Consider the following 18,109-nt stretch of genomic DNA (forward strand, 5'->3'; position numbering starts at 1 on the left):
ATGCTCTACCACCTTAACTTTGAGATATTTTAACTGCTCTCAGGAATCTTATTATTTGTGATTTCAGAGGCAGTGCCAATTTAGTGGTTTAGATGAGAATACCTTATTAAAACTCAGGAAGAATATTTTTCATGTTACAGTAAAATGCAAGTCATATTACCAGATTAATGTATTTAAAACATGAAGATAGTATAATGAAATGTATATTTCCAAAGAAATGACGGAAAGTGAAATGGTTCTGGAGCCAGAAACATGCTTCTGAAAGAATGAATTTTGAGTCTTCAAATTGTGTATTAAAATATTAGTTCATTTGAAAAACAAAAAACAAAAACAAAAACAAATAAATGGCTGTTTTAAACTCGCAGGTTTCAGGCAACAAGAGGCGATACAACAAGGATGGATTTGACCTAGATCTCACTTATGTTACTGGTTTGTGCACTTCACCTGTTGGCTTACTTCATCCTTTTTAAAAATTTTATTTCTTGCCTATGAAGTCTTATTGTTTAAAAGCATTCTTCATTCTTGAAGACATCTCACTACTAAAGTTCCCCTGCTTCCTTATCCCTGTGTTTTCTTTCTGAGAGTCAGTCAGTTGTTTACATCACCCCTCAACCAGAGGATGTTATACTTCCAGGCTCTGCTAATATGTTGTGACAAAGATGTGCCACCTTGTCTACTTTATGCAACATTAAGCATTATTTAATATTTGACCACTATACACTATCTGCTATTTCAGTAACAAAGAATGCTTAAAATATAAGAACTGTGACAACATCTCTACATGAATTAAATCACCGACATGGCTGTGCATAGATATTATTTCAGCTCCATTGTCTCAAATCAGGGAACCTGCTTGCTTGTACAGCAGGAAGTTGAATGTATATTCAATCGACCCCTTTTGAACTCAGTTTAGAATGGACTGAGTTCTAGCCATTACTGTGGGCCCCAACTGTCCCCAAAAGAGACACTCCTTTTCCTAAGACCCTACAGAATAGGTGTTTAAGATAAGAAATAAATTCCAGCCGGAGGGGCAACTCTAGCCTGAGGCTAACATGGTCCCACTTCATGTGGCTGGAGCCAATGAGAGCTTTGGAGCAGCCTGTGAGTTTAACGGGCATTACACTGGATAACTAATAATAACGATGATGACATATCCCTCTCTTATTAGCACTTAATAATTGATTTGAGTAATAGAGATAATTACTGAATAATCATAGTGATCATCCACTGTCCCTGTTTCCCTGAGGGTTGGCTTTTCTGTCACTGCAACCTTGAAAGTTCTTTTTTGTGGAGAAGAGTCTGTGTGTTCAATTAGATTTTGTATATTGTTGCACAACTAGCACGGCATTTATCGTAGTGATTACTTTGATTTTCAGAACGCATTATTGCGATGTCATTTCCATCCTCTGGCAAACAGTCTTTCTATAGGAATCCCATTAAGGTAAGAGGATTTACCTAAGAAATGTATTATATTTCTAGTGAACATAGACTTTGAAGTAAGCCGTAAGTCTGATATTGACCTTGCGATGGGAATAGTCTCCTGAATGTTACTTTCAGGTAGCAAAATCACAGTGGATTGAAATCAGTTGGTTTCTGCTATGTTACAAAACACCCCAAAACTAATGGCTCATAGCAACAACCTTTTATTTAACCCTTGACACTATTGTTTGTGAATTTGGGTTGGGCTTCACGAGACGTAGCTGGGCTGGACGGGATTCTGCTGGACTTGCTCAAATAGGTGTGGACGGGTTCTATGAGGACAGACTAATTTAAATTGAATTATGGAGGGACCTTGTGGTCTCACCAGCAGCCTAGTCAAGTCTAGTTTACATGACGGGAGGCACAGGGCTCCCTAGAACAGCAAGGAATGGCTACCGGTCCCTTGAAGGCCCAGGCTGATGGTTCATAGAACAAGGCGCCGTTTCATTCTAAGAGGCAAAGCCCATTGTAAAGCCAACCTGAATTCCAAGAAATGGGAACAGGGTGCATCTCTTGATGGGAGAACTCACAAAGAATTGTAATTTTATTTACCTTCGCAGGGAGATAGATTGGGAATGGTATAACTTGGATGTGTGCTCTTAGGTTGAGATCTTAAATGACAGTGGGAGATACTGATTTAAGTCCTGTGGATGACTAAATAAATTAATTTCACATATATCATGGGATTTATTATGAAACTAGCTAAAATTATTAAAGGAGTTTACATACAGATGTGTGTATTCATGAAATTTATAAATTTGCTATGCCTCAGTAAAAATGTCATTGTGTGTGTGTACACACACACAGATACATACAATCTGATTTTTTTTACTCATGGTGATACATGTGACAGAGTGGAAGTGCCTCATAGGATTTTTTGGTTTTGTTTTAATTTCAAAATAAATTTAATCTATCTTGTTGTTATCGTTGACAATATCCACAGCAAGACACACATCACCAATTCAATAGTCTCTACATGTGCAATTCAGTAACACTGATTACATATTTAGAGTTGTACAAAATCGCATCCCTTTCCCCAGTTATTCCTCCCCCATTATTGTAAACTCACGACCCCCCATGGTTCCTAAGTCTCTCGTGCTGCTGTTGGCAATGTGGCCCCCTATGGATAGATCTTAAAAGAACATCATGGTCAAGGCAGCCATCCTTTGCCAGTTAAGCTGCACTGCTGTTTGGTTTTGATGCTTTCCGTAGTTGGCCACTGAATGAGGACGACTGAAGAGAAATCGACGCTTGGGAACGGCGGTGCTGGTGCAGAACAGTGAAAGCACCGTGGACTGACAACGGATCCAAGGCACTGTCTTGGAAGCCGTCCAGCCAAAAGGCTCTTTTGAGGCAAGGAGGGCAGGAGAAGGAGGACGGTCCCCAACAAAACACAGTGGCTGCAGCAACAGGCTCAAACAGAGGAAGACGTGTGGGGATGTCCCAGAGCTGGGCGGCGTGCCTTCTGCTGTGCACAGGGAAGCTGTGAGTCAGAACCGCCGCAATCGCACCCAACAGCAACAGCAGTAGGGTTCGGTTTTTAACACATTAAGAAGAAATATTTTTGGTTTAAGGGTTAAGTATCTCAGGGATATCGTTTCAGGGGTTCCTACAGTTTCCATGGCTCCAGGAAATCCAGAGTGCGTGGGAACTTAAAATTCTGTTCTATATTTTCCTCCCTGTGATTAGTGTTCTTCTATAGGATGCGTGGTCGCGGCGTTCCACGATGGTTTCTGGGCACTCGCCAGGTCTTCTGGTCTCGTGGCCAAGGGGGCAGTTGTTTATGAAGGTAATTTTAGCCACACATTCCAATTCCTCCTCCTCCTTTTGACTCCCTGTTATACCAGGATAATGCAAACCGGTCACTATACCTTAGGTGGCCACTTGAAAGCTTTTAAGAGCCCAGACACTTTGAACTAGAAAATAGAAAGAAGCACTAAGCATGATATTCGATCAGTGAACTAGTCTGTCCGGTGAAGCCATGCCCCTAAACCTACAAACCCAAGAACCAAATTCTTCAAATTCTTCCATCCAACCCCAATGTCAGCACCGTTCTTCAAAGAAATGGGGAAAGTAATCATCAGCTTCATATGGAGAAGAAAACTTAGGATAAACAAAAACTACTGAAAAACAAAGACACGGTAGGAGACTTCTCGCCCCCAGTTTCAAAACATACGATGATGTACAGCCATGGTATAATGATATGTAGACCAATGGATTAGAAGAGAGAATCCAAAAATGCAAGCATGGACCCACAGAGACCAGCCTCTTGACAAAGGACCGAAGCACATGAAGTGAGGAAGAGACACTCTTTTCCACAAACGGCGCTGGAAAAATCGGGTCTCAGCCTGCAAAAGAATGGAACAGAACACACACCTAATATCTCATACAAACATGAACTCCAGATGGATTCAAGACCTCAGTGTAAACCCCAGAACTATACTGATCATTGATGAAAATAACAGACAAATGTAAGGCCCCTGATACAGGGATCAGCACAATACCAAGCATAATGAAAGACACTCATGCAACAAAGGACAAAACCAGAGGACTCAAGACCCCTAAAAATACACTTCTGTGCATGAAAAGCTTTCATCACAAGCGCGAGCTCAGACTGGGACAAAGTGGCAATTATATGTTGGTGAAAGGGCTAGTCTTAATCTTTTCCACAATCTATGGCAAACCGCAATATCTGAATAAGAAAAACACAAGTAATCCAATCAAAAAGGGGCAGAATACATGAATAGACAGTTCACTAAAGATGACATCCCAGGCAGCCAACAAGCCCATGAAGAAATGCTCAGCATCATTAGTTACAAAAGAAATAAAAATGAAGACAACACTGAGATACCACTTTGCACTGACTGACACTTCTAGCAAAGTTAAAAACAAAAACAACAAACCCCTCATGCTGGCGAGGATGTGGCAAGATGGCGATGCAGGCAAGGCGGGTAGGATTGCAGAACTGGACAGCCGCTATGCAAAACAGTGCAACACTTCTTTGAACAAATGCAAGTCGAAACACCATAGCTCTCTACTTGGTATTTGCCCCAAAGAACTAAAGAACAAAATACAAACAGATATGTATACTTAAGCCCTGCTTATTTACAGCACTTTCGGTACTAGCAACAAAGATAGAGATAGCCAAAAAACCCACTGGTGGAGGAATGGGTGGATACACGAAAAAACATGGACTATCATGCATCTCTAAAAAACAAGAACAAAACTGTCAACCACCTCACAATATTGATGACCGTGGAAGACATTGTACTCAGGAATGTTAGTCGGATCCCTAAAGATAAATACTTCATCACCATCATTCTAAAGAAAAAAAATGAGGAAAAATGGTTTTCACACCCAAAGAAGCTGACTTTGAAGGCTATTGGTGGGAGGGTTGGAGGTGAGAAAGACCCAGGATGGGAAATAAAATTCCAAAAATATGAAAGACAATGTACACTGTCGTTGGGTTGAGATGGTCGAGCAGCTTTGTTTTGTATGTTTCTCTTTGTGTTATACTCCATAAGTCAAAGGGACGGGGGTGTCACGGGGGAAGGGGATGGGGGGGGGGCAGGAGGAAGAAAACAGAAAACACAGCTTTGTAAACCCTCCAGATCCCTTCCCCTTCCGATCTAAACAATGATCTGAATGAGAAGACCAGAAGGACAAGTCAAACCAACTTGTTATTTCAAACAAACAAAATGCTGTTCTTTCAAACAAGCAAGCAAGCAAACAAGCAAACAAACAATCCCATGAAGCATTTGGTTGTACAAAGTGGCCTCATCAGATCATCTTTCCTGTTATTGTTGTAACTATGTCTGTCACGTAACTTGCCAATTCAACTTTTTACAGGTATGCAACTTCTTGACGACACTTATAATAACTGGCTGCGCAGTCCTGCCTCAATCAATGTAACATTTCCATCACTGGAGCGCATAAGTTGATGCTTCCTAAGCAACAGCGGCTTCCCCCCTCCCTCCTCCTACTGATAGCTGCTAATAAACTTTGGTCTCTCTACGTTTTTATAAGTGAGATCATACAAAATTTTCATATCTTCATGCTCCGTGCATTTACATAGCATATATCAAGACTAAAAACTCTTTGGAACATAGAAATTGGTGTTGCTGGTGGGGCCATTCAGTTTGTACCACAGAGAAGCCCCTGCCTCATTCTGCACCACCCTCACGATTGTTGTGCCTGGGTCCCCTGCGGCAGCCTGGGTGCTGATTCTTCTCATGGAGGGTCTTCCTCTTTTTGACGGACCTTCTGATGTCCCAAGTACAATGTCCTTTTCCAGGGCCTGGTCCCTCCGATCCCATGTCCAAAGTCCATGAGACGAAGCGTAGCCATCCTTGCTTCTACGATGCATTCTTGCTGTCTTTCCAAGGCAGTTTCTTTGTGTGTGTGTGTGTGTGTGTGTGTGTGTGTGTGTGTGTGTGTGTGTGTTCTTCCGGCAGTTCATGGTATTTTCAATACTCTTCACCCACACCTTCATTCAAATGCACCTATTCTTCTGCAGTACACCTTATTCATTGTCCAACTTTCACATGCATATGAAGTGACGGAAAATACCCTATTTCGTGCTTCAATTCCACTTCCTCCCAGTTCATGACGTAGAGCTTGAGCTCAGAAACGTGCGAGCTGCCTTCCAAACCACAGTCATGGGCCTGGAATAGGGATAGTGTAAGGGTCCCAATATAACGACCAAATTGCGGTCCAAGAGATTTTATCCGCAGTGATAAAGGGCTTTATTTTTATGCCATATTTGCTAGCATTTGATTTTCACATTAAAAAGGAAAGGGATACTATCCTGGGTAAAATGACATTTCATTGTTATTTTTCTTTCTTTTTTTGGTGAGACTCTATATATAGGATGGTAGCTAATTGGATTTTCTTTTTTGTGAACTTTTTATGTCCTTGGCCCATTTATCTGTAGCATGAAGGGGAATATCTTAAGTTGTCATGAGTTGTTAATTTATGATCCTAGGCATGTTTTCTATGCATTCATTGAAGAATAATTTCAGATGACAGCAAAGTGAAGACAGAATGTGTACAGAATGTTACATTTCTTGTACAAAATTGTTTATTTGCCTTTTCTTTGTTTGTAACTTGTCTGTAAAAGGTTTCCCCCGACTGTCAAAAGAATAGGCATAGTAATTAGGACTTCCTTCCTCCGTGCTCTCTTCCCTTATCTTATGGTCATTGTCCTGAAAGCTTATTTTAGAAAATTGATCAAGTAACATTGCATGTGGCTTACTCTGGACATATCTAAGCCCTTCTGCACCTCTAAACGTAGATGGAGTTGCTCAGAGGAGGGAACAGCTGGTCAGCATGTGGTGGCTGCATGTGGAGATGTACCTCTGCGTGGACTGTCAACCACATGTACTTAAAAGTCGCACGATTGCAAAACGGGTGTGTGATCCAGGTACTCGGATGCTATATTTTTTGGTACTGCTGGTCCTGTACCAGAAACATTTTCTTTTATGGTTACTTGCTTTTTAAACTTTTGTTTAGCCACTTAAAATCTGCTTATCGCACAGTTTGCCTCAAATCCATTCCAAGTTGTATATTCGTTTTCCAATAAAAAATACAATTAAAAAACAAAATAAATAATTTAATTGGGGGCTCTTACAGTTCGTATAACAGTCCATACAATATGCATTCATTTTTGTGGAAAAATCCTCTCACATGTTTGCTGTTGCTTGTTTGTGGTAACCAAGGGTGGCAATCTTTTAAATAGAAATGTAAAATTTTTATGTCTCACTGCCATCGAGCCAATCCAATTCCTAGTGACCTTATAGGACAGGGTTGAGCCGCCCCTGTGAGTTTCCAAGGCTGTAACTTTATGAGGACAGAAAGCCTCATCTTTCTCCCACAGAGCCACTGGTGGTTTCAAACTGCTAACCTTGCAGATCGCAGCCCAGTGCATCACCACTGCACCAACTGTAGCCAAACCCAAATGTATCAATCATCCACTGATTTGCCACTTAGTTCTTTCTGATGCAAAGAACGGATCGATGTTCAGTTCAACTTCTGAGCGATGGTGGTGGTTTGCCCCGTAGTTGGTAGTCCATCTGGGTTTATTTTGGTGTAAGAACCCTTACGGATGTGTAATGGTACAAAGCTCTTTACGCCTCCCCTTGTCCCAGAGCGTTCACTTCTTTAGCCTTTTACTTCCTAATGACGAGACCCGGTTTAACACATTGACCACCCGATACCTTGATTTTCCTTTTACTGCAATAAGCAGTAGGCATTGCTGCCATTTGTTTGTTTGTTTTTTGAAATCATTTTATGTTGGGGGCTCTTACAGCTCTTATAACAATCCACACATTAATTGTATCAAGCATAGTTGTACATATGTTGCCATCATCATCTTCAAACTATTTTCTTTCTACTTGAGCCCTTGGTATCAGCTCCTCTGTTATCCCTCCCTTCCTCCCCAACCCTCCTACCCTTGTGAACCCTTGATAAGTTATGAATCATTCTTTTCATATCTCACACCATCCTCTGTCTCCCTTCACCCACAGTTCTGTTGTTTGTCCCCCTCAGGGTGGGCGTGGGGTTATACATCAACCATTGCATTCATTTTCTCCCTTTCTCCCCCCCACCTTTCCTCTCCCCTCATGGTATCGCTACGCTCATTATTGGTCCTGCGGGTTTTATCTGTGATTCTGTGTGTTGAGTGCTCTTATCTGTACCAGTGTACATGCTCTGGTGTAGCTGACTTTGTAAGGTAGAACTGGGGTCATGATAGTGGTGGGGAGGCGGGGAGGAAGCATTAAAGAGCTAGAGGAATGTTGTGTGTTTTGTCGGTGCTATACTGCACCCGAGCTGGCTCGTCCCTTCCTTGTGACCCTTCTGTGAGGGGAAGTCCAATTGTATACAGATGGACATTGGGTCTCCACCCCGACCCACCTCGTTCACATAGATATTATTGTTTGGGGTTTTCTGATGCCTGATACAAGCTGGTGTGCTTCTTCCATGAGGGCTATGTTGCTTCCCTGCTAGATGCCCCCTTGTTTAACATCAAACCTTTCAGACCCCAGATGCTATATCTTGTAATAGCCAGACACCACCAGTGCTGGTTCCAGGGGGACATGGGAGAGGAGGGGGGTGGGGGAAAGGGAGGGGACAACCAACAAACGCTGGGACAAGGGAGCAACAAGAGATCTAAAATCAATTATGAGGAGGGTGTGGAACGCCTGGTGGGGTTTGATCAAGTGCAACGTAGCTGAGAAGAAGTACGGAGAGCCAAATGTAGATCGAACATGATAGTGAGACAGGAAAAATGTAAAAGGAAACAGAGGAAAGAACTAGGAGTCAAAAGACATTTATAGAAGTACCAATACAGGCATGTACACATATAAATATATTAATATATAATGATAGGGATATAGATCGCTATACATATATTTATATGTCAAGTATTAAAGTAGCAGATGGACATTGGGCCTCTACTCAAATCCTCCTTCAAAGCGAGAACACGTTGTTCTAATAGCCCAGCCTTCTGTGATGCTCATCTTCCCGACACGATCGCTGAAGACAAAACGGGTGCATAAGCGAGTGTGGTGGACACAGCTGCCGTGCTATTGCTGGGTGCTGCTGAGCTGATTGTGACTCACCATCCCCTCTACACAACAAAACACAAGCCCTCCTCATCCTGGTCGTGAAGCTGGAAACCATTGCAGGGAAATGTCCAATTCATCTCCTTGAGGATCTTTCTCGTCTTCACCACCTACTTTACTGAGATGATGTCTTTCTCCAGGGACTGGTCCCTCCTGATAATTCCTCCAAAGCAAGTGAGACCAAGTCTCGCCATCCCTGCTTCTCAGGAACATTCTGGCTGCACGTCCTCCAAGGCAGCTCTGTCCACTCCTCTGCCAGTCTGTGGCAGATTCAATATGCTTTGCTAACACCATACTTCAAGGGCAATCAATTCTTCTGCAGTCATCCTTATTCACTGGGCAGCTTTTGCATACCACGAGGTGCTCTGGGAATCAAGCTTAGAGCTGTGTGACAGTCCTTTTTGGCTTTGCACACAGACGTGTGTGTGGTTGTTTTGAATGTATGAGTTGGCTGAAAATATTGTTGAATTATATAATATTAACTATTTAAAACAATAAACCCTGATTTCCCCCCCTTATTTCTAAAGCTATATATGTATGTGTAATTATTTTTTTAAATATATGTAAAATATATGTAATATACCACACACCTTCATTTTAGAAGATAAGAAAGCACAGTTGAGCCAAAAAAATTAAGTTCTCTATTTTGACACCACATATTTAAAAATTGATATACTTTGCTTACCTTTCAAAATTGTATGCATGCACACACAATCCTGTATTTTGTGTGCTTATTTAAACAGTGCTTAAGTAGACTGTCATATCCAGATAATTATCTAAAAGACATAGCTATTCAGAATTAAATCTAAACAAGACTCATGTGACTGAATTCATCAGGTGAAACAAACTTGCTTAAAGCCAATCAACAATCTAATTTCCATGTCTGGTAGCTTTTCCAGTATGAATGTAGGATGGAGGCTAATCGGGGTAGTCTGAATTCCAGTATGAATGTAGGATGGAGGCTAATCGGTGTTTGAGAAGCTGTCCGTGGGTTAGAATTTGCCTGGGAATATCCATACTCTCATAGTCCTTGGATCATCCCTAGACGGTGCTGAGCAAGAGACCACTGAGTTAAAGACATTCGCCATGTTAAGGTTACTTCTAGGAAATAATTGAGCCTGGTGTCATGTAGCTATGTAACATTCCTATCTCTTTTAGGAAGTTGTACGATTCCTGGATACCAAACATCTAGACCATTACATGATCTACAATCTGTGCAGTATGTACCTAACTAGATATTTCACTACTCAAGATAGAAAACAGATCTCGGCATATATGAGTACGATTCTGTTTTTACATTTCCTTTAATTCTAAGTGTTTGGTGGTAAATGGAGCATGAGTTCAAAGATCCTCATCTGGGAGCCTCAAGGGAGCCTGCTAACAGTCAGTCCTGATCTAACAGGCTGGAGTGGAGATGAAATAATTGTAGAAAAGTTTAGGGGTATTAGGCTTAGAAAAATTTCAGATTTTCCTGATGGATGGTGGTGCCAGGAAACAGAGCCCACGGTACAAATGTATTCTCTGACCAATCAGGTTGTTAACAGAACAGGGCCTTCCATGGGAAAACACCCTACCTTGTGTTTTCTAAACAGCTTGTGTCTTGCTCTCCCTTTCCCTCTCCCTTGCCTCTCCTCCTCTTTCTCCCTCTCCCTCTCCCAAGAAATACTACAAATAGATCATTTTAGAGGGTGGAGAAGAATTTGGGCCAGCCACATTTGCTTCTGCTCCATAGTTCCCAAGAATCCTACAGCAATCTACTGAGTAGTCTTCTAGGGCCTGGTAAAGAAAGGCAAATCAACTGAGCCTGTAAGTTTAAGATGAGCAGATATGGATAAGACGGACCTATTTGCAAGACCCTCGCTGTCCTTTCAGGGTAGGAAGGACCCTCAGAAAGCTTCTCTGATCAGTGGATAAGGAGTTCCTATAACTTGTTCGTGACTGGACCATTCCCCACTTGTATGGAGCCCAGGGATCAAGCCTAGGTATCATTTATTTTAGGTGAAAGAGGTTATGACCCTAAGCACTTCCATAACAGGGTACGCAGGATCATGATTGACGACCACAATGTGCCTCCTCTCAGGTGAGTTCTTGGCTAAGCTGATTGAGCGGAGGGTTGAGTACATTGGGCCTTGCTTCCCCACCCTCCCCAAACTAACACTCTTAACATTTGCCATCAGTGAGATGGTGAAGTTCACCCAGGAAGTTACCCAATGGCTGGCTGAAGATGAAGACAACGTTGTCGTGATCCACTGTAAGGGAGGGAAAGGTAATCACAGTTTTCTTTTTATGTTTCCTAAAGAAAGTTGGAAAAGATGCCTTAAAGGACACGAATCATCTACATCTCACTAGTCATCAGTCTTCTGGACGCTTTTATTTTTGTGTTTTAGACACCAAAGTTTAAGTGGTGGTTCCCAGGGGCAAGCGGCAGGAGGGAAAGGGACTTGTCATGTAGAAAGCAGTGAAGGGGAATTTAGCAAGGATTATGAGTGAGGGTTATACAGCATGAGTAATGTCCCGTAAATGGATGTCACTCAAAATACACCTAAAACTGTTGAATGGTAAAGTCTATTGCTAAAGTAAAGAGTAGAGAAAAGCCGCTCTGAAAACATCTCAATTTATGACCCGTGACTGGTGGCACTTAGATAGTAGCGTCCAGATTGAGCGGAGGGAGGGTGAGAAGGAGGAAGGTGGGAGAGGGGGAGGAACATGTGGGGGAAAGAACAGAAGGAACCTTTTCTTCATGTTTTTCGTTGCCGGCGGATATATGTCAAAAAGGAAAGCATGTCTCGCTCTAGAAGCTTCCAGGGCGCTTTTTGTTTTATTTCAGGTGGTTCTTAAGCGTCATGAGTGCATTCTAAGGTTTTGTTTGAACCAATAAACATTGTACTAGAATTTGTAGTGGCGCAATACAAATAAGTTGATTTGGATAAAGGTGAAGTGAGAAGAAAAATTCGTTTATAACTTGTTAGCCTAATTTGAATTCATTTACATTTTCTCTCATTCAAGCATCAGGCTTTTAGCAGTCAACCAAACACTGATCACTTTTTGACAAATAACATGTTGGCGACTCTAAAACAAGTTTTATATTGATTTATGGGATGAGACAACCCGGTCAAACTGCCTTCCGTAATTGAGTAGAATCAAGCTCTCCAGTCTTCCTTAAGAACTAGTTTCAAGTCTGCTAGTTTGTAGGCAAAGAAGGTCCGGTGACATTGTTGGGTACACGTTAGACTGTGTGTTCAGCCGGTTGACGAGAGAAACAAACCCGGTGACGTTCATAGATATGTAAGAAAGAGCTCTCGGTCAAGAAGGAATTGCATTTCAAGAAGGCATCCCGGCCCAGTCCAACTCAAGTCCATAAGCCCCTCTGCACACTCACACAGTCGCGTGCAGTGATGAAGAGTGTAGGAAGATCACAGGCCCGTGGGTGCAGAGTCGCATGGGTCCAAGGTCAATGGAAACAAGCCAGGGCTGCAGCAGCTCTCAGGGCGGCCAGCAAGCAGGAAGGTGAGGGAGGAGAGGTCCCAATAGGCAGGAAGGTAAGGGGTGAGAAAGAGTCTTCCTCATGAGAAGGCCATGCTCCCAATGGGGCAGCATCAGACTGACCCGACTGACAGGTCTGACTCCACCCATAGCCAGAAGTGTCCAGTTGACACAGATGTAGCCACCACACGCGGTTAATGGCCAAGTCAGTGATTCAAGCCCACCGTATGCTCTTAGAGAGAAAGGTGAGGTTGCCTGCTCCCCGAATGACTTACCGTCTCAGAAGTCCCATATAGGGTCCCTGGGCCATCCACTCACTGGCAGTGGGTTGGGTTTGGGCAATGGAACCAAAATGGTGGCTGAACAAAGCGCAGACCCACTGGTAGCGCAGTGGATTAGGCATTGGGCTGCCAACCTAGAGATTGGTGGTTTGAACCTACTGGCTGCTCTCTGTCTGTCCCTCCCCTACGTGTGGCTGCTGTTAAGTACCACTGAATTAGTTCCAACTCACAATGCCCCTACATACAACAGAATGAAATGAAACACCGCCCTGTCCTGTATCATCCTCATAATTTTTGTGACATTTGAGCCTATTGTTGAAGCCACTGTGTCAGTCTATCTTGTGATAGTTAGGGGTTTGTTTGTTGTTTTGTTTTTGTTTTTACCAACATGGCACCCGTAAGAAGATATGAGTGGAGTTTAGCCTGTCAATTAGGTTGCAGCCCAGACAGATAGCTCTCTGGAGACCAGCCTCTCTCTCTCTCACTCTCACTCTCACTCTCTGCCTTGACCTTCCTGCTTGCTGGCCACCTGACAGCTGCTGGAACCCTGCCATGCTTCCACCGAGCCCCAGATCCACATGACTTTACACATGACTTTACCAGGCTGTGATGTTCCTACATTCTGCATCACTGCATGTGACTGTGTGAGTCTGAAGAGGGACTTATAGACTTGAGTTGGACTGGGCTGGGATGTTTCTTGATAGATAATAATTCCTTCCTGATATAAAGCTCTTGCACAGCTATATGAGTGTCACCAGATTTGTGTCTCTAGTCAACCTGGCCGAACTTGTCAAGGATCTTCCTCTTTTTGGCTGCCTCTCCACTTTAGCATGATGTCCTTTTCTGGGGATTGGTCTCTCCTGAAAATTTGTCCCTACTTGGTAACCTATAAAGTCTGTTTCCTTTTGTCTTGATCGTTTGTTCTTTCTAACAGTGGTCTCATAAAATATTTGTCCTTTTGTGATGGATGGATTTCAATCAGCAACAGTGTTCTCCTGGTCAATCCATGCCATGAGGTGCTTCTCGTGTTGTCAGTGATAACCTAGCATCCTCCTGTGTGTATGTACCAAAGTTTGTCCATTCTTCCAGTGATGGCCATTTAGGCTGACTCCATCTTCTTGCTCCTGTGAATAGTGCTGTGAACACGTACATATGTCTGCTTGTGTCTAAACAACATTGTTATCATTCCTATAGCTTTGTATTATGTTTTGGTAATTTCAGAGTGGTCGTGGATCTTCTTGGAAATTTATTCTCCTAGACAGTTTTAGAATCATCTTCTTAGGTTGGATCATAAGATGTTGAGGATTTTTTTTATCATTTTATTAGGGGCTCATACAACTCTGATCACAATCTATACACACATCAACTGTGTAAAGCACACTTGTACACTCATTGCCCTCACCATTCTCAAAACATTTGCTCTCCACTTAAACCCCTGGCATCAGCTCCTAATTCTCCCCCTCCCTCCCCGCTCTCCCCTCCCTCATGAGCCCTTCATAATTTATAAATTATTATTTTGTCATATCTTGCCCTGTCCGACGTCTCCCATCACCCACTTTTCTGTTGTCCGTCCCCCAGGGAGGAGGTCACATGTAGATCCTTGTCATCGGTTCCACCTTTCCAACCTACCCTCCCTCTACCCTCCCAGTATTGCCACTCACACCACTGGTCCTGAAGGGATCATCTGCCCTGGATTCCCTGTGTTTCCAGTTCCTGTTTGTACCAGTGTGATGTTGAGGATTTTTATCGGAACTGCATTGAATGTGTAAACTCACTCGACAAGAATTGACAACTTTGTAGTAGTAAGCTGTACATGGACGGTCTTTATCTGTATTTGAATCCTCTTATTTGCCCTTCACTAACACGTATGCTTTTCTTCATAAAGGCCACACCATCTTTTTTAAAATCCACACCGATATATTGCTAATGCAAGTGGAATCCCTTTTTAAATTGTAGTACTTCTGTTTCCAGTGTTTGCTATTATAAATAATACTGCTGGGAAATACATATTTCTTATTTATTTTCCCTCATTTCTGTTGTGTAGATCTTGGACTATAATTGCTATGTATTATGATAATGGCCTTTAAGTTTTAATAGATAAGGCCATCTATTTAAAAAAATTGGACCATTGGTGTTGTATGAAATTTCCAAGATTAAACAAAAGATTAGCAGAAGTGTGGGATTACATCAATCTTCTTCCTTGTATCCAGTGGTTGTGTGTTTAGAGGTAGCTTGTGATTTTTAAAAACAGTACCATTGGCCATGATTCATTGAACTAACTTATTTTCTTTTCTAGGGAGAACTGGAACTATGGTTTGTGCCTGCCTTATTGCTTGTGAAATATTTACAACCGCAGAGGTATAACAGTTGTTACGATAAGCTCTGTTTTATGCTGATGCACTAGGTTAGTTCTGAATGTCACCAAAAAAAAAGTAGAGTTGCTTCTTTGAATCGTGGAACTTACGTGAAAATTGTAACTGGAAGGGACAATGATGTTTTTGATACTCGTTTAGCTTGCACTGGTGGAGTGGTTACACATTGAGCTGCCAACCTCAAGGTCATCGGTTTGAAACCACCAGCTGCTCCACGGAAGAAAGATGGGGCTTTCTAGGGCCTCCAAGAGTTACGGTCTCAGAAACCCACAGGGGCAGTGCTAGCCTGCGCTACAGGGTTGCTATGAATCAGAAGGAAGTCAATGTCGGCGGCGAGTTGGTTTTTTTGAGTTAGCAGGTAGCCTAGATTTCTAGGTGAGGTGAAGAAAACCTCTGCTTCAGGCATAAAATTGAAAAGGGTGTCCCAAATCTCAGTCATCAGGATAAATGATATTTTAATCCAATATTAAAAAAATGATCATGAATGCAAAAATCCATCATGAATATCATGTCAACATTTTCAATAAAAACCAGATCTGGCAGAGCTAGAATTAGAGGGAGGCCAGAAAGATGTTTACTTGTGCAAAAAAAAAAAAAAGCTCAGTGATCCAAATGCTTCCCTCGCTCCCCTGGTCACGGCAGGAAGAGGGTCAAGAGCCCTGCGTTCACAGGGGCAGAAGGCCCACTCTGTCGCCTCAGAGATGCCCAGAGGTCTCAGGCCTACTTATTTCGATGATGCGATGATCCTAACATTCAGGAGAGGCTTTGTTCAGGGTGAGAAAAATGATGCTTTTTTTTTTTTTGCTTACCTAGAATTTCGAAGGCTATTTAAGGAGAATCTATCTAACGAATCTTGATATTATCCCAAGGACACAGAATGGGTGGTTTCCACCTTTGAGATCAGGCCCTTAGGAAGCCCATCCCCCCACCCCACCCCACACCCCAACTCCCCTCCCGGACTCTCTCGGCAGTTGTGTTTGTCGATGGGACGGAGTCTAGACCAGTGCCGCCATGGGGCAGGCCCAAGGCCCAGTTGAGACACACATATTTTGAAAAGGGAGGGGGGGCTCCAGGATGGTGCTTAACAAACTATGACTCATGATCTCCCTGTGAATCACAAACCCCATTTATTGGATGTAACCATCCATTTTAAAAAAATTGAGTAAGTTAGGCTAGAAAAATATCCAAAGGTAAGTATGGTTTTCTGAAACGTTTGGTTCCCGTGTGTGTGTGTGTGTGTGTGTGTGTGTGTACTAGATTGATTGATGTGCGTGTGCATTTCCCAGTGCTTGAAAGACACTGATCTAGAGCCCCAGACTCACAGCCAGAAGGCCCGGGTGCCAGCGCCTCGTCTGTGACTCCCTGATAGGCCGGTTGGCTTTCTTTGGGTTTAGCCTTCTCATCCGTAGAAAGGCCGGGCCAGATAGGCCTGCAGGTTTGCCGGCTCTGCAGTCCATAGCTTTATGAAGCTGTGAACGAGAGCAGGCTGTACCGTGGATTTGCTCCTTTAGTTATCTGGGGGAGCCTTTGCCCAAAGACCATGGACTTAGGAAAAACGCGTGCCCTAACCAACTTTCAGTGGGTCTTACACAGGAAACGGAAGAGAGCAGAGGAGCCTTGTTTGAATCCCCTCCCTTTTCTGTAGGAAAGCCTTTATTTTTTTGGAGAACGTCGAACGGATAAAACCACCAGCTCTAAGTTTCAGGGAGTAGAAACACCTTCCCAGGTAAGTATTTTTTAGGAAGCGCGGGACCTGGTTCTTTGAGGGAGTGGGCTCAGGGTGGCACGGATGACCTTATCTCACTTGCGGACCAGACAGCAGCATCTGGGTGTCCTGTGAGAGGCCGAGCAGCCTTATCTGCCCGGAGCCTAGAGCTTACACCTTGGTGTCAGGCCCGTGTCTGGAGAAGGCTGACTTCTCCCCACCACCTCTTGCACCCCAATTTCTCTGGGTGATTATGGACAGTGCCCCTGAGCTAATGATCTTCCTGAAGCTGGAAGGCCAAAGCCCTCAGGTTCCAGAAGATGATCTAAAGTTAACAACCTTGTATTTCCTGCTGAGAGGAACTCAATCTCCCACATATTCCCACCGGGTCCATTCAAGCCGTGCAGACATGTGAAAGGAAAGAGGAGATTACATCTTCCAAGAACCAGACACCGTTGCACTTGTTCATATTCGAAGGGGCTTCTAGAAATGTTCGGGAAATTCCATCATCTTTTCATCCCAATGTGAAATACCTTCTTTTTTTTAAATCGTTTTATTAGGGGCTCATACAACTCTTATCACAATCCATACATACATCATTTGTGTAAAACACATTTGTACATTCATTGCCCTCATCATTCTCAAAACACATGCTCTCCACTTAAGCCCCCGGCGTGAAATACCTTCTTAAAAGATGTTTTATCATGGAGATTTTCAAGCAGAGTAAAGTCAAGCGGATCTTGTCATCAGCCCTTGTACACTCACCGGGCAGCCTCCACGGTCATTTCACCCCATCCCCACCTCCTCTCTCCACCACCACCACCCTGCCCCAGCCCCGAAATCGGAATTCTTCTGAGACAAATCTTAGTTATCATATCATTTTACACCCCATGCAGCTCAGCACGACGTCTAAGGTAAAGACTCCTAAAAGCAAAGCCTTAAGACCACATATTACACCTAAACATAGTATACCTAATAACATCTTCATATCTAATGTCCAGTTCGTGTTTATATTTCCATAATTATCTTCAAACAGATTTTATATTTATCTATTTTTTTCAAAGATCATTTTACTGCGGGGCCTTTTACAGCCCTTATAACATTCCATACATCGATTGTATCAAGCACATTTGTACATATGTTGCCATCATTATGTCTAAAACATTT

At 42.9% G+C, this 18,109-nt stretch overlaps 1 protein-coding gene across 1 annotated transcript in view; it reads left to right on the plus strand.

Annotated features, from left to right (window-relative positions):
• Positions 1 to 18,109, plus strand: part of LOC101660276 (putative tyrosine-protein phosphatase TPTE) — a 52,429-nt gene that overhangs the window by 6,000 nt on the left and 28,320 nt on the right. Inside the window, exons 4-10 of the mRNA XM_045287078.1 lie at positions 366 to 429; positions 1,377 to 1,441; positions 10,260 to 10,320; positions 11,100 to 11,181; positions 11,279 to 11,367; positions 15,162 to 15,223; positions 16,883 to 16,963. Coding sequence (XP_045143013.1) covers positions 366 to 429; positions 1,377 to 1,441; positions 10,260 to 10,320; positions 11,100 to 11,181; positions 11,279 to 11,367; positions 15,162 to 15,223; positions 16,883 to 16,963 — 504 coding nt within the window. The remainder of the gene's footprint in view (positions 1 to 365; positions 430 to 1,376; positions 1,442 to 10,259; positions 10,321 to 11,099; positions 11,182 to 11,278; positions 11,368 to 15,161; positions 15,224 to 16,882; positions 16,964 to 18,109) is intronic.

Source organism: Echinops telfairi, unplaced genomic scaffold, assembly GCF_000313985.2.
Source record: "Echinops telfairi isolate 266 unplaced genomic scaffold, ASM31398v2 ScPeMD7_11;HRSCAF=52, whole genome shotgun sequence".
Taxonomy (NCBI): domain Eukaryota; kingdom Metazoa; phylum Chordata; class Mammalia; order Afrosoricida; family Tenrecidae; genus Echinops; species Echinops telfairi.